General features: G+C 40.8%; 1 protein-coding gene across 2 annotated transcripts in view; it reads left to right on the forward strand.

Annotated features, from left to right (window-relative positions):
- cblb (Cbl proto-oncogene B, E3 ubiquitin protein ligase) overlaps positions 1–26,577 on the forward strand; it is a 75,777-nt gene that overhangs the window by 7,053 nt on the left and 42,147 nt on the right. For both annotated transcript variants that reach the window (XM_080436512.1, XM_080436511.1), the window contains exons 4-5: positions 18,494–18,640; positions 22,120–22,276. In XM_080436512.1, coding sequence (XP_080292638.1) covers positions 18,494–18,640; positions 22,120–22,276 — 304 coding nt within the window. The remainder of the gene's footprint in view (positions 1–18,493; positions 18,641–22,119; positions 22,277–26,577) is intronic.

Here is a 26,577-nt window from a genome sequence, read left to right on the forward strand (position 1 = left end):
TTACCGAAGAAATCACCAAATTATTAGACGTTTATGAACGGTTTAATGAGACTAGCCAGGATACAGCATTGAAATGTTGCAGTCTACTTTGAATTATCACAACACAAATTGCCTTTGGGCTTGCATGATTTCCTCTTTAACAATGAGCTAAATGCATTATGATGATCACTTAGTATTGACCGGAATAATGGATGTAGAGAGATACAGACAACTTAGGAACCATAAAGTAATAAGGCAATAAATGAGAGATGGAAAACTACTTTTCAGAAACAATATACTGACCAAAATCTATCCAGTCACCATCTCTTGTTTATGATCCGATTTTGTAAATAATCTTTTACTGGTCATTGGCATGAAATAATGCTTTTTTTGTTACACATTTTATCTTTATGTAACGTGATATATATGCCAAAGCTATAGATACAAGTGAGTGAGAAAGGCTTCAGTGATTTTTTTTTTCAGGACTTTTCTCCATTGCCATCTGCACAGCGGAGGCAGGGAGGGGAAAATCCCCATGCACTTTACATCCTGTTCATATATTTCCTCTCTGGCTTCACTCTGACTTTGTCACCTACCAGGGTCTCTATCTGCCTCTGTAGACCTCTCTCTGTCTTTGTCTTTGTCTTTGTCTGTCTCTCTCTGTCTTTCTCTGATCTGTTTGTCTCTGTCTCTCTCTGTCTGCCTCTCTCTCTTGTTTTCATTAAGCTTTTGTCCTCCCTTGTTCTCTTCCCCTCATCAACTGCCCCTCCTCTATGGACTCCCAAAAGGCTGTGCTTGTGTTGGCGCAGGATGTCTTTGGCATAAACACGAACAGCATGCAACAACATACAAACAGCGCACATAATTACCATACTTGAAAGGCGAAAGAAACGGAATGCAGGCGGTGCATTTCAGAGCTCAGTGTTGTTGACACAAGACTGTGCCAAATGTATGCTACAGTATATAGATTCATCAGATTACCAGTGCTTTCAGTTTTTTTGTGATTCCAAGTCACATCTCAGGCTGTATCTGCTTCTGTCTTATCTTCACTTTCTTTTGCCAAGAAATATCTTGGAAGGAGGAAGAGAGGGAGAAAAGGGAAAGAGGATGAGAGGGTGTTGATGATGAATGTTGTAGCATCCATTCATTTTACACCTTTCCATAACTTAATAATTGGCCATTAATAAAGATGTTATTAGCACAACATCAATATTGTAATTGGTTATTATTAAATTGAACACACATTGAATAACATCAACCCACACTGTAGCATCCTGTTATATATTAGTTTTCTTGCTATTAAGAGTAAAAAAGTCCTTTTCTCTCACATTGCTAAACAGTGATCACATTCTGTAGTTGTCTGTTATTGCGAGTCAATATTTATAGTTCCATGATTTAAATACCCTGCTGTATCTTTGTCCATGTGGCTGCTGGATGATCATGTGGAGATATATTGCCATGACAAATTTGCCTGCGTGCAAGCCCTATGTATAATTGTATAATCCAACCACATCTAATGACAGTAAATAAGGACAGGCTATAAATGGCTTGCAGCATTAATAGTGTGAAGCTGGTGTCTAAAAGTACAGAATATATCCTCGCTCTACTCAAGCCAAGACAAACACATTTTTGACGTCAGAAGTAGGATTCAACTTAAATGGAAGCATGCATCACATGGACGCGTCTAGACATGCACACTTCTGCTCACATACTTTTAGACTTTTAGTTTCTGCACACACTGCCCAGTTCCCTTCACGCGTTACATTGCCGTTTGAGTTAGTTACGTTTTCCATTTCTAATATCCTCTCTCGAGGACTGAATTGCCATTTCTGAACAAAATCCCCTCAGCTCTTTTATTCCTCCGTAATGTCGGAGGATTTGGTGCTCTCATTTCATTATTAACCACTTGAACCCTAGAGTCCCCGTTCTGGGCATTTTGTAATCGGCGAACGTTCGTCAAAAATACACAGACATTTGGGGGAAAAGGTCATGAAACGTTGCGATGGCTATTTTCAGCACAGATAATTTGGTGTAGAGGGGAGATATGAGGGGGCCAAGTATAGACCACTGGAGGACCCCAGTCAATGATGAACAGTATATAGTGCTAATGTTGTTAAATAAAAGACCCATGGGAGTTAATTATAGATATCCCACCCTTTCACACTTTGTGCCCATGGGCATGGGGATCTTGGAGTCTAATGCAGAGGGATGGCAATATAAAATCCACGTGGCAAGGACTGTAAAACTCTGGAATTAAGGTGGCTGTCACTTTGTTTGAATCGCACCCAAGCAGACACTTGGGGGATCAAGAGAGCTTGGTCTCTAAGTCAAGATCAATACTCGTCAATATTTGTTTTCGAGGGAAGCCCTGGTCCTCGAGGAAGTGCGAGGAGGAGCAGAAAGACTCTCCCTGCCTCCTTGTTAGAGATTTTGCCAACATAACATGGTGCACACTTTGTCAAAGGATATGTATATCCTTTGACAAAGAGAAAGACATTCTGAATATTTGGGTTTGTTTCTTTGAAGAGCCAGCTAAAGCCTCATTTATACTTGGTCGCATTCTGGTGTTGCATGCAGTAAATAGCAGATTTACAAGCTCGCCTCGTGTCACATTCGTGACGCGTGGTGAGCTTGTAGATCTGTAGATCTGTTATACATCTAGGCCTGTCACAATTATTACATAATCGTCTAATCGCAATTATTTGAGATAATCACAATTATTTTTGCATAATCGTCATAATCGTTTCCATGATGAAAAATGTTCATACATTTTCAAATATAAAAAAAAGCAGAAATAGCAGATCTTCAAGCTTACAACGCGTCACTTCGTGACGCGTTGTAAGCTTGTAGATCAGCTATTTCTGCTATTTTTAAAATTATTAAATACGTCAGTAATTTCTTTGTATATTTTAAGTTATTTGTCATATCTGCTCTGTGCAATTTCTTTTATCACGAAGCCTAAAAGGCTGTGTTCAATTCCCAAAAAAACACAAATTCGCAATTATTTGAGTGACGATCAATCATCTTAAATTTGTAATGGTGACAGCCCTATACACATCTGGTATGTTGGCTGCAGTAGGGACATGGCTATAATGTCCCCATGTGTGGCCTGCTGTGTCTTTGTGGCACTTTGTCTCGCACACGTCTGTCTTACACGCCTGATTAACCGACGGCGGGTGGTCACCCCCGGAACCCTAACCCCCCCAGGCTGCACCCCGTATCTGGGCCAGCTGATGTCTTCTATCTTCGCCACTCATCATCGCACTCCCCCCACCTCCTTTATTATATTCCTCCCACTATTGTCCCAGACTAGCTAACATCTGACCAGCTGATCCCCCCCCACGCTGTGTTTTCTGTCCACATGCTGCACCTCAAATGGACGTGATAGGAATAAGAACTACTTTCACCCTGGTGTCCCTATTTTGGGGATGTCGTTATAGGTGGGACATTTTCAAATGTCAATCTTTACAGTCAGTTTTAACCCATTAAGACCGGGAACGCATCCGTGTCATTTTTTATTTTTTTTGGCTATTCAAAAATAGCAGATATACAAGCTCATAGCGCGGCACCGAGTGCCGTGCTACGAGCTTGTAGATCTCAAATCTTTGCTTCTGGGGGTCCCTGGAACAAAATATTTTGAGATGGGGGTCTGCGGCCAAATACATATCATTGTGGGGGTCCTTGACATGAAAAAGTTTGAGAACCACTGATATTATAGCGACATACAGTACATTTCAAAAAACTGTTAGGATTTAGAAGACAAGAATTGGCCTCAGGTCTTAATGGGTTAACAATTAAAAAAATAGCATACAGCATAATATTGGGTCGTGCAGGTCAGATCATAAGATAATGTGTTCTTGTTTGAAATGGTACAGGGTCCTTTTTTCCTCAGGGATGATATTTGCCGGTAAAGAATCAGGGGCACAAACACTATTTAATCATTCTTACTATTGATGATGATGAATGAGAACGCTTTACCCTCTGAACCTCCTCCAAATTTTATTTTAATTAGGCAGATTAGTTTCTCCAACGCTCTCCCTAGGAAGGCATTTTGATTAAGAGCTTTCATTTTCCAAATAAACCTTTGGCACCCGAGCACCGTGGCAATGATTAGACTCTGTGCCCTAGCAAAGGGGGATCAGCACAAGGCCCCGTCACCTTTCTCGAAAATGGTATTTATTTATATATTTTGTTTTTGCTGAGCCTCAGAAAAGCTCCATTCAATCCCCCTCTCGAGATCAAACACAGCATGGACAATTTATCATACATGTCGGCATTAACCCATTAAGACCGGGAACGCATCTGTGTCATTTTTAGATTTCTTTGGCTATTCAAAAATAGCAGATATACAAGCTCATAGCGCGGCACCGAGTGCCGCGCTACAAGCTTGTAGATCTGCTATTTTTGAAAAATCTTGAACATTTTTGCAAATCTTTGAATATGTATATTTTTAAAGCGAACGTTTGTAACTCAAATCTTTGCTTCTAGGGGGGTCCCTGGAACAAAATATTTTTAGATGGGGGGGTCCATGGCCGAATACATATAATTTTGGGGGTCCTTGAAATGAAAAAGTTTGAGCACCACTGATATAGAAACATAGGTTTTTTTCAAAAAACTGATTTAGAAGACATTTGTAGATTCGGCCTTAATGGGTTAAAGGGACAAAGCAGTTCGTTCACATAATGCTTTATTTATCCGGGGTTATGCTTCATGGGATGAAATCTTTTCTCTCCGGAGGGAGACCTGCAGCTGCAGCACAAAATGACATTGACAAACACTGGAGCTGTGGCGTTCATAACTCTCCGAGGTGAAATGGATCAATTCACTACAGTATATGAGATGTCATTTGCCTAGACCGAGCTGTATAACATACAGTTTTTCCTCTGTAAAGGAGCTGCTCCGAATGTCTTCACTGAATCCGATGCCGATGGCTGTAATGTTAAAATGCTTATTATGCGATTGTTTAGTTAAAACCGTGGTGGCAATTGTTTTTGGCAAGCATCTGACTTTTTTTTTTATATGTCAAGGAAAATGCCTTCTTAAATTGAATCAGGGAACAATCAATACGTACATTTATTGGTCGGGGGTGTAAATCAGCATTGACTGCTATTGCATGACTCATGCCTGTGGTTTGAAGTCAAGCGCTTGCCGTTAATGCACATGCTGATAGCTAAAACAAATTGTACTACTGCTGCACTGTCTCAAACAGTGGCTCCAGCCATATAGGCTACAATTTGTTTATGTGAAATGTTCATATTGTAAAATCGACCAGATAGATGGTGTTTTATTGCAAGGATTAAAAAAAACATGTCTTAACACAACATTTGGCATTTGGTAGACTCTTTAACACAACATTTGGCATTTGGTGGACTCTTTAACTCATTAAGACCTGAAGCCTATTCTAAAAAAAATGTCCTCTAAATCCTAACAGTTTTCTTGAAAAACCTATGTTTCTATATGTTCAGTGGTTCTCAATCTTTTTCATGTCAAGGACCCCCAAAATGTATATGTATTTGGCCTCGGACCCCCCCATCTCAAAATATGTTGTTCCAGGGACCCCCCCAGAAGCAAAGATTTGAGTTAAAAATGTAAAAAATATACATTCAAAGATTTTCAAAAATAGCAGATCTACAAGCTCATAGCGCTCGGTGCCGCGCTATGAGCTTGTACATCTGCTATTTTTAAATAGCCAAAGTATAAAATAGTGGTTTAAGTGGTTATACACACATATCGCGTTCCCGGTTTGAATGGGTTAACACAACGTTTGGCATTTGGTGTGCTCTTTAAACCAAAGCAGCTTGCACTACCATGAGGTCATATGTTTTCTAGCACGGGCGGCCTCAGTGGGAAGTGGAACTCTCTTCTCGTGCCGTTCCAAGATGTAGCGACAGAGCATGTCTGAAGTGATTTGCACAGCAGGACATTTTATAGCCAGCCTTGACAACTGTGCCTTTAGCAGCTTCCTAAAGTGATTGTCTGTAAATCAGATGGATTAAAAGTGCACCAGAGCCTTTTTGAAGCATAGAGATGCTGGGGAAAGAAATCAGTCAATCCATTAACTTGCTAAATGTGATTATGAAACATCCCTTGGACATTGCGTTTCAGAAATATGTATGAGGAACATGTGTGATAATTGTGACGAGGTGCTATATTTGCGCTGACGTTAATGCTGAACTGCAACAGCGATATTTTTTTTTCTTTTTCTAGGAGAAACTATTCATGCACAAATCAGCTCTCTCTGATAGTCTCCTGGTATATATCTAATGCTGTGGTTCTCAACCTTTTCTGGATCAGGGCCCTCTTGAAAAGTAAGTGTTCTCGGCCGCGTTCAGTGGTCAGAGCATGCATGCATTTTCAGAGCATGTTTATCACGATGAAAACACATTTTTCAAGGTTCTAAAGAAAAAAAATACCATGAGATTTTTTTCAACATTATTTGGGGGCCCACTTGCAATAACCTACACGGCCCACCAGTAGGGCCCAGGCCCACAGGTTGAGAACCACTGATCTAATGGAAGGTATAGGGCTGGCACGTCCCACACAAAATGATCTATTGAGCTTGAATTGGTTGTGATATTTGTGAATTTTTCCGGTGGGGTCAGTTTGCTCTGGGATTGATTCATAGTGTACGTGCATGCAAACGCTCATCCCCTTCAATGAGCACGCTGGGCAAGACCTAGCCGGTTGAGTGTCTAAACGGAAGCACCGGAATTTGGCGGAAGTACCGCCCAAGGGAATGGCGTTGACGCTTTACTAATCTGTTTACATTCTCCGTGAATGAAACAAGTGTTGTGATTGGTTGAAAAAGATGTCGGAACGGAAGTCCCGCCCTTATAGACACTCTCTGCATTAGGTCGTGACCAGGCTTTTCTCTTGGCAGATGAGTAAGGCTGGGAACGAGGCTACTCAATGAGTTGGTCTCCGAAATATGACCTAGAGTAGACTCTAGATTCTAGAGACATCAGTGGTATCGAAAGTGTTTACCCTTTGATGGGCCTCTTCCACTTACCAATGCAGACTGTAGGCGGACAGAGTTGAGACTGGTGTGGGTGGAGTGACTGAGGATGACTAAGGTAATGCTACAGGAAATGATGAATAGGCACTCAAGGGTCATCTTCATACCCTGCCAGTTTGAACATGATATGTAAATTGTTAAACATTTGTATTCTTTTTGCAATTGCTATCATTGTCATTATAGGCAAAGATTTTCCAAAATGTTCAATCATTTTCCAAAACAGCAGTTCTACAAGGCAACGCATTGCAGTGTTGTGAGCTTGTAGATCTTCTATTCTCGCTAGATTTGCGCTACACCAGCGTGCAAAGACGTATGAAATATGGCTTGCATTAATGCATTTTATTTAAAGAATATTCTGATATGATCATATATAGTATAATATACGTCCTCGATACAATATCATCTCTGTCGGGTGGAAACCTCATTATGTCCAAAACTGTTACTTTTCAGGATTCTAATTAAGAAATATAAAAATAGCAGATCGACAAGATAAGAGGTTTCTGCTCGACAGTGACCATATTCAGTACATAACTACCGGTATATTACAGGATGCATTCTTTGAGGAATGTGTGTGTACTGTGTATATACAGAGCTACCAGCCATGTACGTCATGTCCAGCCATTCTGGTGGGGTGCTGATGTCAGTGCAGAGCATGTGTTGTCCCTGGCTGAGATGAGTAAAGCTTCCAGAAAGTAGAGCCATCTGTGGAGGAAGCAGAGCACCATAGGAGGAAGTGAAACGAGCTTCAGTCAGGAACCGAGAGGTTAAGATCACGGGGGGAGGTGTGTGTGTGTGTGTGTGTGTGTGTGTGTGTGTGTGTGTGTGTGTGTGTGTGTGTGTGTGTGTGTGTGTGTGTGTGTGTGTGTGTGTGTGTGTGTGTGTGTGTGTGTTCCCATGTCTGTGTGTGTCCCCATGTCTGTGTGTGTCTGTCTGGGTCACAAGAGAAATGGTTGTTTTTATGGTCTTCCTTTAAAGAATCATCACAGGTGTGATGATTTTTATGCAATTGTGTATTGTAGCACTTAGATATTTTCACAAATGTAAATTACATTATAAATGAAAGCCATTGTTATTATTAAACAGTTAGAATTACGATTATGAAAAGACTCAGGTTGGATTAGGATCAGACATTATTTAGAGTGTTAAGTTAAGGGGTTGGGGTTATGGGAGTTATTATACCTGATATATACTTAAAGTTGTGCACTGCTGTCGCGCACCGAAAATAGGGATAGGGTTGGCAATGGCAAAAAACAAATGGTAAAAACGGCATTCATAAATGGCCATGCTAAAATGTCACAAGTATAGTAATACACACACACACACTCACAACCCCCCCCCACCACACACACACACACACACACACACACACACACACCCCCCCCACACACACACACACACACACACACACACACACACACACACACACGCTTGTCGCCAGGTTTGCTCACTGCACTCTGACTAAGGTTTTCTCCCTCTCCTACTGACACACAGGCTGTGGAATGGAGGAGGGTTCCCACCACCATGCAGCCAGTGGGTGCAAATATTTTCCCAAACTCGCCCACTCCAGTGATGATCTGTTATGACTAAGCAAAGTGTCATGGCGTCAGCTCGGACCTTGAATATGATGTGATGTTTTCTAAAGAAAACAAGGGGGCTTTTTCTGCCATTATTGACAGTTAGTGAGAGAGAGAGAAACTGGGGGAGAGAAACGGAGTGACACGCAGCAAACGGTCCGTCCTGGCCTGGGAGTCGAATCGTTGATTCGCTGCTTTGTCAGGCATTAGAGCCTACTGTAGGTGGTATTCAGCCATCGGTCTGCCCCATATGACGTGATGCTTGCAAACAAGACCAATCAGTTATGCTTGGAGAGTATTTTCGGACATATTTTCATAGACTTGCTTCATGGGCAGTAGGTGTGAGTGCAGTCAAATTAGCTATACAACAATAACTCTGCCTTGAGTCAAAGCAAATAGGATACCTCTTAGTTAGTTTGCATAAAACACGACATACATAATTGTTTCCGCCAGGCCGAAGGCACCCCGTCCGTCCGTCCTTCCGTCTGCGAGCAGCAAATCTCCGGCACCGTTGGTGTGTGCGCAGCGAAACTGACCACGCACACTCCCTGGATAACAGAGCAGAACCTCTGCCCCAAATTTTTCACATGGGCATGTTATAGCGCCACCAGGAGGCCGAGTTTAGCAAAACACTTTTTTTTTTACAGTACTCCTACAGATTTTATCCAAAAATCGGTACACAGTATCTCTATAGTCATTAAACGAAACATACTTAGGCTACGCATTGTGAGCTTGTAGATCTGCTATTTTCGAAACATTTTGAAAAATCTTGAAAAGATTTTAGCAATTTGGAATAATCTAACAAAAAACCGTCTCTTATGGGCTCTCTACAAAACCTTTTCAGATGGGGATCCGGTCCGCGGCCAAATAAATTTAGGGGTCCTTAACTCATTCACTGCCACTGACGTAAAAAACGTAATTTCTCCCGTTTACCAATCCTGCCACTGACGTAAAAAACGTAATTTAAAAAAAAAAAAAAATACAATTTTTTTTTTTTTTTTTTTTTCAAATTTGACCCAAAGACCAAGGAGATATGATTGTTTAAAGATCTAGACTCCCATCCACTTCCTTGTTAACTTAAAACTTAAAAATTCTGTATCTCGGCTCCTGAGTACTTTTTTTTTTCGATGAAAAATCTCTGGCAATGGGCAAACGCGGCCAGCAATAATTGTGGCAGTGAATGAGTTAACATGAAAATGTTTGAGAACCACTGCTCAACGTGCTCTCCTGCCCATGGACTGGGAATGCCAGTCTCCTCTGAATCTCTCTATTTCCCAGCATCAGGACATATACTGTATGTGATTTCCTCCTCCTCACCATCCATTACCCGCTCAGTGCTTCACAGATAGGATGGATGGGTTAACCACTTAAGCCCTATGTACTTTGTCGTATGACAAATAGCAGAAAATAGCCAGTCTACAAGCTCACAACACAGTGTACGTTGTTGTGAGCTTGTAGATCTGCTATTCATGACAATTTGTGAATGCCCAAAAATATGGACATCAGGTTAATATCCAATCTTCATCGTCCGAACCGACCACACTCTTTTTTTAATCTTCATTATGCCACTCTGTTGCTTCTCATTTATTATTACTGCACATTTGTTTGTAAATGTATAAAATGAATAGCTTTTAAAAGCTTTTTTTCACTCTTTCCCCTTCTCTCTCTCTCTATCTCTCTCTACCTCCCTTTCTCTGTCTTTCTTAATGGACTATTTACCCTCAGTCTATTTCTCTGCAAATGATCTGCAATCGACTGAATAATTGATGCTAATAACGCTCGATAGAAGCAATTAAAATACGTGGCTGGTTGATTGACTGGGTCCTGCTGGTTTTTGTTCTTCCCCAATCCTTCTGAATCCACTTCCCTGTCTTCTCCTCCCAACATCCCCTTATTCTGTCGTATTCTACTCTCGTAATCACTTTCTAGCTGTTTGTTTCCCTATCCATCCATCCATCCATCCACCCACCCATCCATCCATCCATCCATCCATCCATCCATCCATAGGGCTGTCACAATTATGACATTTTTGAAGATCTTGACGATTCATGTTCATACAAATAATTGCTATTAAAGATTAAATTGTGTTTTTTGCTTTGAACATTGGAACACATTTACCTGTAAATATTAATTACATTTCTGATTGGCTCTTAGGCTTTGTAAACAAACATTTCACAGGACAAATAACTAAAATATCGTCACTGGAAACCTCATATGTCCAAAACTGTTACTTTTCAGGATTCAAATTCATAAATGGCAAAAAAGAGCAGATCTACAAGCTTGTTTCGAGCTTGTGGATCTGCTACTTTTGATGATTTTGTGTGACGCTGTAGTATGATCAAGTAGGGCGTTCATTTACGAATAAAAACACAAAGAGGTTTCTGCCCGACAGCAACGATTTACAAAGAACCGACCATCCCAGGCCTTGGTTGCACGTGGCTGATGAGGCAGCTTGCAGGGGCTGTGATGGACATCTCATCTATGCGACAGTCCCTGATGTAATCCATTACAATCCCCAAGGCCACTCTGCCCGCACCCTATCTACACTTATCAGCTGGAGAAACACACACACACACACACACACACACACACACACACACACACACACACACACACACACACACACACACACACACACACACACACACAGACACAGACACAGACACAGACACACACACCCACACACTAAAAAACTAATGCCTAGCCCAAGCCTCTCTAGCACAAAGGATCTCTATGTTTTTTTGCTGCCCGTTTTCTGCTCGCTGCCCAAATCCTACAACAAAGTGTCTAGCTCCATTATCTGGGAATCAAACAACCCTGGACCTTAAAAATCACGCCTGAGTCCCCCATCCTCCAGCCTTGACCCTTAACCTCCAGTCTTTTAGGATCATGATGACTATCTCTGGTTCCAGTAACAGCTTATCTCAGGCAGGTGCACTGCCGCTATTCTCTCTCTCCCTATATGGCAGTTGTGACTGCCATGTTGAAGAAACAAAAAAAAAACACATGTCATGTGGTAGGCCTATAGTTTATTATTTGCAGTATTACGATATTGTTTTTGTGTTTGATTTGCCATTTGACCTTTTCTGGCTTCCCTCGTTACATTCGATTAAACCATTTAGACCTGAGGACGATTCTACAAATGTCTTCTAAAAACAGTTTTCGGAAAAACTATTGTTGCTATCAGTGGTGCTCAAACTTTTTCGTGTCAAGGTACACCCAAACTTATTTGTATTTGGCCGCCGACCCCATCTGAAAATATTTTGTAATAGCGACCCCCCCCAGAAGTAAGGATTTGAGTAAAAAAAAAAAAGATGTATTCAAATATTTGCACAAATGTTCGAGATTTTTCAAAAATAGCAGATCTACAAGTTCATAGCGCGGCACTTGGTGCCGTGCTATGAGCTTGTATATCTGCTATTTTTGAATAGCCAAAGTATAAATTATGGATAAAGTGGTTACACGGATGCTTTCCCGGTTTGAACGGGTTAATAACAAGTCCTGTGTGGAATTGCCTGCAGTCTCACGTTCTGGAGGGAATCTGCTAAATGTGCAACAATAATCGTGTAAGTGAAGACGGTGGCGATGGTTTTCAGGTGACAGGAAAGCAGGAAAACAGAAAACAGGCTGTTTAGCCGCGCCGAGCCATCTGCAGGTGTGTCATCACCGCAATAACAGACACCAGTGTAACGATGCCACACAGCTTGCTCTCCGTTGCCAAAACCGGCAGCCAATTTTACGCGTAATTTGTCAGGTTGGGGTGTCAGGTTCTCTCTCTTCAAAGGCGGTTGAAGTTCACACTTTAAAAGTCATGTGAGCCGACATCACTGTTACTAAGTAACAGTGTGCCCACGGCAGAGCCACCCCCAAGGGTACCTACTGCCTTGAGAGAGGAAGTAGCCTGGAGTGAGCGCCACACACACAGCTTGTGCCCATGCTACGCTACAGATACTGAAACACATTAGCCCTAATGAATGGGCTGGCTTTCCTGGGGCGCTGTCAACGTATTATACAACCCCATTCTACTGGCATAGGGCATGGAAAGGACAGAGTAGAGAGAAGACTATTAACCCATTCAATCCGGGGAACGCATCTGTGTAATTTTTAGATTTTTAGCTATAACCGTTATTTAATACTTTGGCTGTTCAAAAATAGCAGATGTACAAGCTCATAGCGCGGCACCGAGTGCCGCGCTATGAGCTTGTAGATCTGCTATTTCTTAGTTTTGCTAATCTTTGGATATATATTTTTTTCAAATGAACTATTTGTTCCTCAAATCTTTGCTTCTGGGGGTCCCTTTTGAGGTGGGGGTCCGCGACCAAATACATATAATTGTGGGGGGTCCTTGAGGTTTAAAGGTTTGAGAACCACTGATATTATAGCAACATACGGTTTTCAGACATTTTGTAGATGCGTTCCCGGATTGAATGGCTTAAGCTGACCAGTTGATCTGTTGTCCTGTCAACAGACACAGTAGTGCGTGTCTCAACAACAGTGTGCTGAGCAAAGAAATAATGTCACAACAAAAAAACATGTCACAAAATGCAATGCATCCTGCTTTTGTTGTTTTGGTTTTTTTTGTGTGATTTTAGTTGATGGTGATGAGGCTGGTGTATACCCGGAGGTTTTTTGGCGTTCAAAGCACAGCCATTATGTAACCATCTGCCTCTGTCTACCCCTGCGCCTCGGTGGAGAGTTTAAGGCTGGGCCTCGGTTGATTAAAGGGCTAATGGTGACTGGAAGAGCATGAAATTACCGAGACGGGCTTGGCTCTGTCGGTGCAGGGCGGTAGGCACACATGCGCGCTCGTCACGCAGTGGTGGAAAGCAAGTACATTTACTCAAGTACTGTACTTAAGTACAATTCTGAGGTACTTTTACTGGAGCATTTCCGATTTTCAATACTTCTACTCCACTACATCCTCAGGGGCATTTTCTTTTTACTTATACTCCAATTATTTGAAAACGTTAGTTTTTAGTTACTTTGCAGATTTGGATTATTATTACAAAACATACTTCAACCACTTCAGCCCTATATGTACTTCGGCTATTTGAAAATAGCCGATCTACAAGCTCACAGTTGTGAACTTGTAGATCTGCTATTTTCAAAAGATTTTTATACATTTTTAAAAAAATGGGACATTCTGCATAATGAGTATTTTTACTTTTGGTTCTTTATGTATAATTTGATGCCAAGCAATACTTTTGTACTTTTACTAAGTCAATTTTGAATACCAGCTTTTACTTTACTACTTAAGGTAAAAATGTGATTAAAAAAACTTAAATCTTCCCTTCTGGCGATCCCTGGCACAAAACATTTTCAAATGGGGGTCCGTGGCCATATACATATCAATTTGGGGGTCCTTGACTTCAAAAAGTTTGAGAATCACTGCTATATGCAACTCTATCAGTAGAGAGAGTAAACGTTATCTGAGGTTTGCAGATCGTGTCCGATAAAAACAAGTCTGGTTAACCCGCAACTGCAATTTTATGCTGAAGGTGCTTTTTGCTAAAGGCATGTTGTAGTAGTGTAATGTACTGTATGTCGAACTATGTATTTAGACTACTATTGTTGGAGCTAATGCATCTAATGCCGGATTTAGACTTGTGTTGTGTGTCGTGTCAATGAAACCGTAGATCTTCAAGCTCATAACGTGCCACGTACTGCGACTCATTCTGAACTTGTAGATTGGTCATTTAACACACGCAACACCGGCACGCAACTAAATATAAATCTCCCTTTACACGTACATGTTTCAATCCTGCAAGATTGGAGGTCACTGCAAGAGGATATCGTTGTCGTCTCATCTCCATATTCAAACTTTTTGTGTTTTTTTGTTAATTAATGCCATACTTGATCATACTACAGCGTCACACAAAAGCATCAAAAGTAGCAAATCTACAAGCTCAAAGCGCGGCAGCGAAGCGACACATTTTCTTTTTGCCGTTCGATCTGCTACTTTTGCTGTTTTTGAATCTGAATTTGAATCCTGAAAAGTAACAGTTTTGGACGTATAAGGTTTCCACCCGACAGAGAAGATATGTATTGTTTTTGCAAAGAGGAGCACAATATTGATTGCAATATAGAGCACAGCAATGACACTGGAGCTTTGTATTTGTACTGGTGTCCCCCAGGGTTCTATACTTGGCCCCCACATTTTCTCCCTGTACACCAAAATCTCTTTGCTCAATGCAGCCAATGTACTGTTTTAGGCGAATGTGTTTGCCTATTATGACCCAATAGGGACGCTAGGGTTCAAGTGGTTATGAGATGAGATGAGATGATAGACACCCTAAGGGTAAAGTAAAATAATCCAGAGACAAAACAAAAACAATACAAAGAAAAAGCCTTCTCAATCATACACACACGTGCATCACCACCACACATGAACTCGCTCACACGCGAGCAAACCGACACAGCACCGCACGCATAGCCGATGAGTTTATACAATTATCCATCATCTGTCTCAAATTTGCACACATATTATTGGAATGAAGTTGCTGTCTCTTTAATGCAAATGCCATTGCATTACCATGGTCTGGTGTAGAAGCTTAGCTTTGGGGAGACTCGCCAGTCGTCAGCCAGTTAGTGCACTAGTTTCCCAAACAATGGGTCTGGACCCATTTGTGGGTCATGGATCCATTTTGTGGGTCGCAAGTGAATATCCCTTTATTTTTTGTTTCCTAAATATTGTCATTAATTATCATTTTTAAATATTTTCTAAAGATATACACAAAAATTAACAAATTTTAAGAGTTGAAAACAAATTAAAAACATTTCTAAAATAATTAATGAAGAAAATACATTAATCAAAGAAATTCCCTAAATTAGAAAACGAATGTTTAAGAAGTAGTGAAAATAGCAGATTTGCAAGCTCGCAACGCGGCGTGAAGCACCAGTTTGGGTCCCGGGCAAACATCTGATTTTACTTTTGGGTCTTGAGCTACAATTTTTGGGAACCACTGAGTTAGTAGACTGACCATAGCATGAGAGGAAGGCTAGCTCTGTAGTTGGAGTTATTACCAAGCCTGAGTCCCATGTGTTCTGTTCTTGGATTATTGACTCCTGCTTGACTCAGGCAGTGGCACATTCACACATGGACTACTGGGATGTACACTACACTACAGAACCATAACAGATTAAGGGCAGCTGTTGTAAATGCTTCATAGGATATAGAATAGTATTGTCCATAGTATTTTCCACTGACCGCAGACACTGTAGTAGATACATGTTCATGCATACGTATTATATTCACTGGTAATATATTGTATTATATTTATTGATAGAATATATATATTAGGTTGGCTCAGTCAGACCAAGTGCAGATGGCTAGGGCCATTTATTTTATTCTATTTGATTTTTTTCTAAGCTGTGTTTCAAGCTTACTGTTGTTGCTGCTACTGTACAACACCTGAATTTCGGCTATCAATAAAGTAAATATATCTATCTATCTATCTAAACTTTGCTGTATACAGTATATGCTCCTAGTGAGTTGTAAGGACCCGCTTTTAAATCCAACTCCATACCTCGCATGTCTCCCCTGTCTTTCCCCTAGGTTTGCTGTTTCTCTACACTCCTGTCTAAATAAAGTATAGAAATACAACAACAATGAAATAATCTTAAAGGAAAGAAAATGAAAAACTTGTTCCTGCAAGCTTGAAGGAAGAATTAAAAGTTGGTATGGGGCACTCTAGGTATAACGCACACGCACACGCACACACACACACCCCCACACACACTCTCACACACACACACACACACACACACACACACACACACACACACACACACACACACACACACACACACACACACACACACACACACACACACACACACAGCTTTCACGGAGCTTGTTATCAGCACCCCACAGGCAGTCTGCTCTCTTCCACACTCACACACACCTTGGGCAAAGTCACTCCGTTTAGTGTATGTGTACGTGTACTGTATTTGTATGTGTGTGTTGTTCCCTAGAGAGTGTACTAGCCCACTCTGTAATCTTGCAGGGAAATAGACAATTCCGGCAGTCGATGTCCCTACCTTCTTCTTTAAACATCTCCGAATATTATTAAATTATATGACAATATGGCTGGATTATAACATGCAGTACGTGCAATTTTTGCATCGCAAGTTTGAGTTGTAAAATGCTGCTAATTTATAGGAACGGCACGTTTATGAGTACATTTCAATAACAAGGCAAAGTTGTTGGTTTGTTTTTGTTTGTTTTTTAGCTTTTATTTAAATGTACAGAGTTTTAGCAGACCTGTAGTTTTCTGGGAGATTTGTTCCAGATATGTTGTGCATAAAAACTGCATGTTTAGTTCTGATTCTGGGGACAGAATCAGACCTGTCCCAGATGACCTGAGAGGTCAAGTGCAGAAATGCATTTTGACCCTTAACCATTCAATGCATTATGAACCAACAGTAGTATTTTTGAAATACTCTTTGACAGTCAGGGAGTCAGTGTAAAGCTCTAAGAACTGAGTGGTTGGTGTATTATCCACTTTCTTGGTATCAGTAGCTACTCGAGCAGCAGCGTTCTGAATCAACTGCAGATCAATTTGGTAAGACACCGTACAGTGCGTCTACCGAAGATGAATGCATGGACAAGTTGTTGTTTTTAATCTTGATGAGGCATAAGTAACTAAATGCATAACATTTCTTGTAGTATGTCTTAAATAGAATATAAGTAAGGCTATAGACTAACATTAGTTTTTCCTATAGAGAGTTGATCCTGATCATTTTATTCAAATATATGTCCATAGTTTAACCTAATAATTATGAAAAATTGTTTATGATCTTCTGTAACCATCGCCTTCACTAATACTAAATCTACAACTGCTGTATGACGCCTTTTGCTGAAACAGTCAGCTGGCTTTGTTTACATATAAACCTAACCCATTTATCCTTTATTCTCAATCTCAGTTTCTGATTTAAAATAAATAAAAGTGCTAAAACCACACCTGTAAAAATCGTAATGTGGTTAGTATTGTGGTATAGCCCCTTGCAATAATAAATACCCCCACTCACACTTTAAAGTTTTAGATGTTTGACCGGATAAGCCAATCCTACTGTGCTGTGGTCACATGGTGTTGGTGAGCAGAGGGTTCATAGGTCAAGCCAGGCTGCAATTGGTTGACCCTTGAGTTTGCCTGTTGATTCTAGAACAGTGATTCTCAAAGTGGGGTCCAGGGACCCTCAGGGTTGGGGGAGTTCCCAAATTGACCCTTACAGCTCTGTAACTACAAATGGAGCCAAATGGACCAGTTGGGGGTCCATTTGGTTCCATTTGAATTTAGACGACCTATAGCTAGAGATGTATAGATGATCCATTTGTAAATAGATGACCCAGATTACCCAGAGTTTTTATGCACCTCATTTCCGGAACAAACTCCCAGAAAACGTCTGCCACAACTCTCAGTTATTTTAAATAAAAGCTGCAGCTTGGGTTGCAGTGGTGTGTTAGTCTAGAGGGGGAAGTGTAAGGATTGGGTTGAAATAATATGCAATGATATATGGATGTAAAGGCAAAGGTGTGCTATTTGAGCCAAGCCCTGGGCAAAGTGCTCAACGAGAAGTGCCTGGCCGCCAGTGCCACTAACCATTGGTCACATTTTCATTGCAAATCACATGTAAAGTGGCCTTGTGTTCTGAAGAAAGACGCAAGAAGCTTCAAGTCAAAAATATGTGCAAATATACCTCAAAGTTGAATGGTCAAATGTATTATTACTTTTTACCTTTATTTACCCTGGGGAGGTTGCTGTGCTTAAATGCTCTTTTTCCAGCAATGCCCTGCTTCACACTCTCTCTGTCACACACACGCACGCACGCACACACACACACACCTTTAGGCCACCGCTGCTTATTGTGTTCTTTAAAGCTTCAAGCTATAACTGTTCCCTCTTCTCTTTTCTCCTTTTCGCAGGAGAAACCTAACCAAACTGTCCCTCATCTTCAGCCACATGCTTGCTGAAATCAAGGCTGTCTTCCCTGGAGGACACTTCCAGGGGGACAACTTCAGGATCACCAAAGCCGACGCAGCTGACTTCTGGAGAAGATTCTTTGGAGAAAAGTATGGTTCAATGCATCAGTCTGACCAAACTGTCCTAGTGATTACTAACAGTTTTCACACAGATTATTGGATAAGCATCTTTTGTTGTCAGGATGTCAGAGTTTGTTTACTTTTTTTTGCGTGTAGATAGTGACGCAATTAGTGATTACTGTCGCTCAATATAATGACCTGAGATAGAGATGTTCACATGAGATGAGAAGAGGTAGATTGTCACAATGTGGTGTACTTCGTGCGCATAGTACACACACACACACACACACACGCACGCACGCACGCACGCGCGCGCGCGCGCACACACACACACACACACACACACACACACACACACACCCCCACACACACACACACACACACACACACACACACACACACACACACACACACACACACACACACACACACACACACACACACACACACACACACACACACACACAGGCCACGCTATACCTAAAACACTTCAGTCTTCGTCTCACCAACATACACAACTGACAAGGACAGTAACCCATTAAGACCTGAGGCCGATTCTACAAATGGTTTCTAAATCAGTAGTTCTTAAACTTTAAATATATTTCAAAAACGTAAAAAAAGAATAGCAGATACAGTACAAGCTCACAGTGCGGCACGTAGTGACCCGCTGTGAGCTTGTATATCTGCTATTTTTTAATAGCCAAAAAGCTAAAATGACACAGATACTTTCCCAGTTTTAATGGGTTAAAGTCAGTAATTATCTACCTGTGTACTGTACTGTACTGTAATATACTTAGTATATCAAATTAGATTCCAACTAGTGAATTATTTGCAGAACTCTCTTAACACAAAGGATCGTACAGTAGTATTAGTTTGTTTAGTGTAATTGCAATTGTTTTGTTTACAATATAATGGAAGAACCATTTTGGATGTGATAAGAAGCCTTTTCTAAGTGCACTTATATAACCGTGCTTTAACATAGCACCATCAGGAAGTATTAATTGCCAACAATGTGTGAACTACAGTGGAAGCAAAGAACTATGTGCAGGTCCTGTGGCTCTTCAGTAGCATGTACAGAGTACATGTTACAGTTACATGTTAGTCTTTTTCTTAATTGACATTGTCTAAGAAAATCACTTGCAAGTTATAGTTAGTAAACTAATACTGTCCGGTGTCGGCTCAGGACTTGATCCGCTCTCTACACCAAATCAAGGCCCTTGTTGTTTTTGATTGTCTTTGTTTACTCTCAAGGTGATCCTCGTCAATGCTCCACATTGATTGGTCACCAAAACGAGGGACTTCACGGTACTCTCATGGCTGGGTAGAGCTGTTGGGATCGTTGTGAAAAGCCATGAGGGAATTGTGAATAAGTCACCTCCTGAGATTCCTAGTTGCCTAGTTCGGCTCCCTTTAGGACAGAAAGAGCAGTGAGATTCAGAAACTGCAGTAATTCAATTTGACATGCTCTTTGACTAAAAGTTGCATAATGTGTACCAAGCGAGAGAGAAAGATCCTTGCTTGAGCGATTGTTTAGTGAAGGAAGTGCCCTTTGTGACACTGACAGTATGGTCCACAGAGCCCTGTATTCCCTCAATAGGAAAACGTTTACCACATTTTCGAATCGAGTCAGATATAACAAAGCCAGGCCTCTTCAAAAATAAAAAGACAAACAAATCTGTATTTTATTTACCTCATTAAAACCGGGAAAGCATCTGTGTCATTTTATATTTTTCCGTTGGCTATTAAAAAATAGCAGATATACAGCTTGTACATCTGCTATTTTAGATGTTTCTTTTTGGAAAATCTTGAAAGTGTGAGAAATACTGATTTAGAAGGCATTTGTAGAATCGGCCTCAGGTCTTAATGGGTTAATCATAGCAACAAAAGAAAAGAATGAGCTTAAAATCTGCAATAGAAAAATGACATAAGACAGAAAGGAAATGAGTTTTATAGAGTGTCTTAAACACATATTGATAGGGTCTTTGGTGTCAAGTGCATGTTCAAGAAGGCTAAAACCTGTTTAATGTTTTTATTGTCTTATGATGGAGCATAAATTAAGCATAAGTGCTGAAGAAGTCTGGCACTGTGCTGCTGCTGACAGAGATCTGACAGTGCCAGGCAGGGTTCATCTGGCATGAATGACTTACACCCGACCCGAGCAAATTAAACTCCCAACAATAGATGTTCCGTCCATACAAGATGTGCCCCTCGCTGCAGCTAGATAACTGTCACTTCTCACCGTGCTCATGCTCCACGCTGCTCACAACCACTCCCAAAATGAATCTATTATAGATTATTACAAACCTCAGCAGCTTCCTGCGGTCAGGGGAAGGAACTGTGCTTGTCATCACTCCTGAGTGAAATGCTAAGCGATTCATGCTATTGTGAACGGGGCCAGCCTTGCATGGGAAGGCTTGCCCTCAATAAATTTGAGCCCAGTCACAGAATCAATTAGCCGTGTTCGATTGCAGACTTTGCCCAATCAGCAGTAAAGAGAAGTTTCAAGTTGTACGGTATGACCAGTTCTTACTATGATGTATTTTTTTAATCTTATCAGATTACTTTATAAGGAGCTCTTATGTCCATGGCAAAAAGAAACAGGACATCAGTGTCTCTGTGTGTGTGTGTGTGTGTGTGTGTGTATCTCTCTGTTAAGTGAAGATACAGTGATGCAACACTGGCCATGTGAGGTTAATCTGCAAAGTCAAGTGCATAATAAAGTTGTGGTCAGCCATGCGTTGGACCACAGAGCCATGTTGCCATTAGCAGTGGAGTGGAATTTCTACAGCCTTGCTCAGTGTCATATACTGTAGGACTTTGACATTCAGCAAGTTTGTAATGTTCTAATTACATCTTTCTAATGCACCTTATGCTCACCTATGCAGTTACGAGGAGTTAACGTGTGTGCTGCAGCTTTTTAGTTGTTACAGTCACTCTATCCTTGACGTCAGTTTGTCCCTCTCTCTCTCTCTCTCTCTCTCTTTTCTCTCTCTCTCTCTCTCACTCTCTCTCTCTCTCTCTCTCTCTCTCTCTCTCTCTCTCTCTCTCTCTCTCTCTCAAACATGTCTTCACACACAGTCACATTGATTGCTGCCTAGCTAGTCTTCTTACTGGAATAGAAGTGCATGGAACTCGTTACATCATTAAATGTTCATGTTATACCAGTGATTCTCTTTTAATTGCAGAGGCCCACAGCTTAATATGCATTTGGCCACGGACCCCCATTTGTTACGATTTTGTTTGTCTGTTTGCCTTTGTTTTGTTTTTTGTTTGTTTATCTCCTGGACCCCAATTTACACTTTAAAATCCTCACTGTTCATTTTAACTCTGAGAGTGTTCCATTTGTACACTCTCAAGAGTTACAGACCCTAAGGGTTCATTTGGTTCCTTCAGTTACTATCAGTCATCAGACCCCCTGGAACCCCCTCCCCCATAGAGAACCAGTGACTTTAAAAGTGTGGATTTGCTTATGACACAAACAAACATGTATTTTTTTTCTTTTCTTACAGGACTATAGTGCCATGGAAAGTCTTCCGACAGTGCCTTCATGAAGTGCATCTCATCAGCTCAGGCTTGGAAGCCATGGCTCTCAAATCCACCATTGATCTCACCTGCAATGACTACATATCTGTGTTCGAGTTTGACATCTTCACGAGGCTCTTCCAGGTTTGTCAACAACACTCAGTCGGTATCGCTGTCAGACCAAGTTGTCTTGTTGGTGCAGGTTGTCTAGGGTTCATGTGGTTAAGAGTGAACACTGAACATCTGATGCTGCTAGGGCTGCAACTATCCATTATTTTCTTAGCGATTATTCTATTTAATACAATAAAATCCACCTATGCCCAAAATAGGGATCAATCATTAATTAATCTTATTTTGATTAACTGATGTACCCCAAGATGCTTCCGGTGTTCTCAATGCATCTCATTTGTCAGTTTGATTGATTGGAGTTATGCATTTTCTACCAATTCTACTGTATGTGTTCATTGCCCTCATTGCCCTCCTCTTTCTAGGCCAGGGTTTCCATGAGGGTTTCCACATCCCACCGTGCACACATGCTTATTAACATGCACACACACACACACACACACACACACTTCAAAGACTACAGTAGGCGTGCTCAACTCAAAGAGCTTAGGGTCAAACCCAGTGCAGATTCTTGACAACATGAACAACAAAGGAACCATCAGCACTCACGAACAAAGTTACAAAACATCTTTAATGTGCCGCAGCAGCAATCACACACTCACGTACGCGTCTCATGTACATTTGTTTGTGTTTGCTGCCGTGGCACATTAAAGAATTATTTTACTTTGTTCGCGAGTGCTGACGGTTCCTATGTTACACACACACACACAAACAAACACACGCACACGCTGGTTTTGCAACTTTTGCGAACTTAGTTTGCATTGACTTACATTCTAACTCTAACCTTCTGAAACTGCAGTAGAAATCTAAGTGTGGACACCATTGGCATAGGTTTTGGTAGGGACTATTGAATTGTCCCTGCCAATAATTCTTTGCGATCTTAAATAACGTTTGTCTCATCAGATAAATGAGTCTAGGGCTGGCTAGGGATGGGGAATGTGCATTGTGCATAATAAATGATGTTCATATCAGTATGTCGTTTTTTGCCTATATTTGGGTTACTGCTGAGATCGGCCTCTGAGATGTATTAGCTCTACAAAGGGTTATAAATGACTGGTTCTCAAAAGTCGTTAGAGCACAGCTGGACCGGCTGAGTATGTGACAGATTGTCAGCGTGCAGCTTTTTAATTGCTTTCCAGGGTAAACATGCCTCTGATGCACGTTTTTTAACCAGCCGGTTGGATTTTCTTTTTAGACGGCGTCGTAGTTAAAGCTTGGGTGATATGTTTTGGTTAAAACAGGGGTCTCACCGTCTCTCCAGCTCTTTAATAAACAGAAAATACATTTACAGGTGGGTTGCCAATTTCAGCCAATCAGGAGAGAGAAACCATTTATCAGCTTCAATTTCGTAGCCTTCCAGTTCCAATTTTGTGCGCTCACTTCTACACTTCCAATTTCACTTGTTCATTCTGTATCCCGTAATTCAGTTCTACCTCCTGATTGGATGAAATTGGCATCCTGACTTGGAAATTGCATTTTCTGTTTACTAAAGGGCTGGACAGATGTGGGGACCCCTATTACTGAACAAACACCCTATTGCAATGATAAGAATATAGAGCTATTTAACACGTATTTAAACAAAAAAAATACATTTAAACCACCTTTAAATTCTGTTCAGCTTTTGCAGAGAAGCGCCATTCATCAATGTCAGTTTTAGAACAAGCAACCAATCACAGTAGTAAAGAGGGGGGCAGGATCAGTGTTTCGGAGGCCGATCTCAGCTGTAACCCCAATATAACCAAAACCCAACACTCTGACATGAACATTGTTTATATGCATATTAGCCATCACCCTAGACCAGGGGTGGGCAGCATTTTCTCCCAGAGGGCCATACTGACTTCAATAAAGTGAGTGAAGGGCCCGAAACTTGAAACACAGTGCTGAATTATATTAACCCATTAAAACCGGGAAAGCATCTGTGACCTAAAAAGCATTATTTTATACTTTGGGTATTCAAAAATAGCAGATATACAAGCTAATTTCACGTCACTTCGTGCTGCGCTATGAGCTTGTAGATCTGCTATTTGTGCAAATCTTTGAATATATATATATTATTTTAAAGCGAAACTTTTTAACTCAAATCTTTGCTTCTGGGGGTCCCTCGAACTAAATATTTTTGAGATGGGGGTAGGCAGCCAAATACATATAATTTTGGGGGTCCTTGACATGAAACTTTTTGAGCCCCACTAATATAGAAACTTACGTTTTTCTTTTCAGAAAACTGTTAAGATTTAGAAGTCATTTGTAGAATCAGCCTCAGCTCTCAATGGGTTAAAACTGCATGAATTTGGTAGAAACAAAAAGCTGACTTTTTAAAAAGAATTATTTTACATCTGTATGTGTCATTCTGGTGCACTCTGAGGTTACAATGAAAAGATTATTTATATTTATAAAACAACCACCTCAATGCATTATCAACTTTTAAATTGGCCCTCTAATTTATATCTTGCCAGTTGTCTGATTTTCATAGTTCACTGATGAGACACCATTGCATTATGTTGAGGCAAACTGTTTCATAATTATACATATTTGAAGACAATTACCTGTATCGGTGGAATGCAGGTAAGGACTAAAATTGTAAATATGAATTGCCAATATTATATTAATATATAATCTAATTTAGATTGTTTTGGGGGTTTTTTTGTTTTTGTTTTGAGTCGTTGTGTGTTGCCCGTGTGTGCCCTAGAATGATTTGTTTCACAAATCAATATCGGGAGAATCCTAGGTACAAGTAGCAGGACAGAGACAGATGGTTATTAGGCAGGTTCAGTGTTACAATACCGTAGTCAATATATCTAATAGTGGAAGTTCATGACATGGTTTTAACCAACTTCCAACCTGGCGTCCCTATTTTGGGCAGAACATTCTCAAAAATAGTGAAAATAGCAAATCTACGAGCTCACAATGCATATCACACCGCAAGTCTGTAGATCGGCATTTCTCGACAAAGTGTACAACAGTAGGGCTAAAGTGGGGCAACCCTAAGGCTTTATTTGTATTTGGGGCTTACTGTCCATCATATATCACTGTGTCATTTTTATTAGCTTCAGCAAACACCAGGCAGCAGTAGAACAGTGGCAGATGGACACAGGGTTTCATATCCTGGGTTTCCTGCAGGGAAAACATCGTCTAGGAGCTACTGGAGGGAGGTGCACCAGCTTGCCCATGCTGGGGCTGCACAGTATGGACACCTCAATAGTCAAATATAGCCAAATATCTCAATAGCGATACAATATCGTTGCTTTTAACTTTTTGTGTTATTTCGTAAATGAACGCCCTTCTTGATCATACTAACAGCGTCACACAAAAGCATCAAAAGTAGCAGATCCACAAGCTTGAAACGCAAGCGTTTTGTCTGACATTTAGTCTGGGGTGCTGCTGACCAAGTTGGTCTTGGTGGAGCGTCCGGACTGAACTGATCTGGTATCGCTGGCGAGTGGAAACCTTGTTTGTCCAAAACTGTTGCTTTTCAGGGAAATGGAAAAAAAGAGCCTGTGTTTCAATGTAGTAGTTATTAATTAGTCACAAGCTCTTGTTAATAGTTTTCATTGGTTCAACATTTATAAAACCTACAGACACTTAACCACTTTGATTTTAGCTTTCAAAATGTTTCCAAAATAGCGAAAAGAGCAGATCTACAAGCTTGTAGCTCGGATACTTTTGCTACTTTTGCACGGCACTCTTCTGCGACAAAGTAGGGCATTCATTTACGAAACAAACTAACAAAAAAAATGAAATATGGAGATACAAGGGTTGTGTCCGACAGCAACGATATGAAGTGACTTAGTGATTCTATGTGTTTTCTTGAGGTGGTAATGTTACACATTGTAACTTCACATACCAATGTGGTCATGATGATGCAATGCTGCTCAGGCTGTTACTGGTCCACATTTCTCACTGTGTTTGTATAGTAATAAAATGTAAAATGGACAGGAACACACACACACACACACACACACACACACACACACACACACACACACACACACACACACACACACACACACACAATAGCCATGTCATATCATTTGATTTATGTGCCGGGAAAACATTTAGGCTCCCAGTGACCTTTCCTGATCTCTATAAAACATCATAGAAAATCAACTGCGTGATCCCGCTGATGCATTGTTTTTGTTAACACCTGCTGTAGCTCTGATGAAACTCACTGATTTATAGCCTAAACCTACAAGGGCTAGAGACCTTTTTGAAAGAAGGTTTTTCATTCTTTAACCACTTAAAACCGGTTGGCTATTCAAAAATAGCAGATATACAAGCTCACGGCGTGTCACTTTGTGCCACGCTGCGAGCTTGTACATCTG

This window comes from Gymnoscopelus braueri (assembly GCF_963280865.1).
Source record: "Gymnoscopelus braueri genome assembly, chromosome: 8".
NCBI lineage: Eukaryota > Metazoa > Chordata > Actinopteri > Myctophiformes > Myctophidae > Gymnoscopelus > Gymnoscopelus braueri.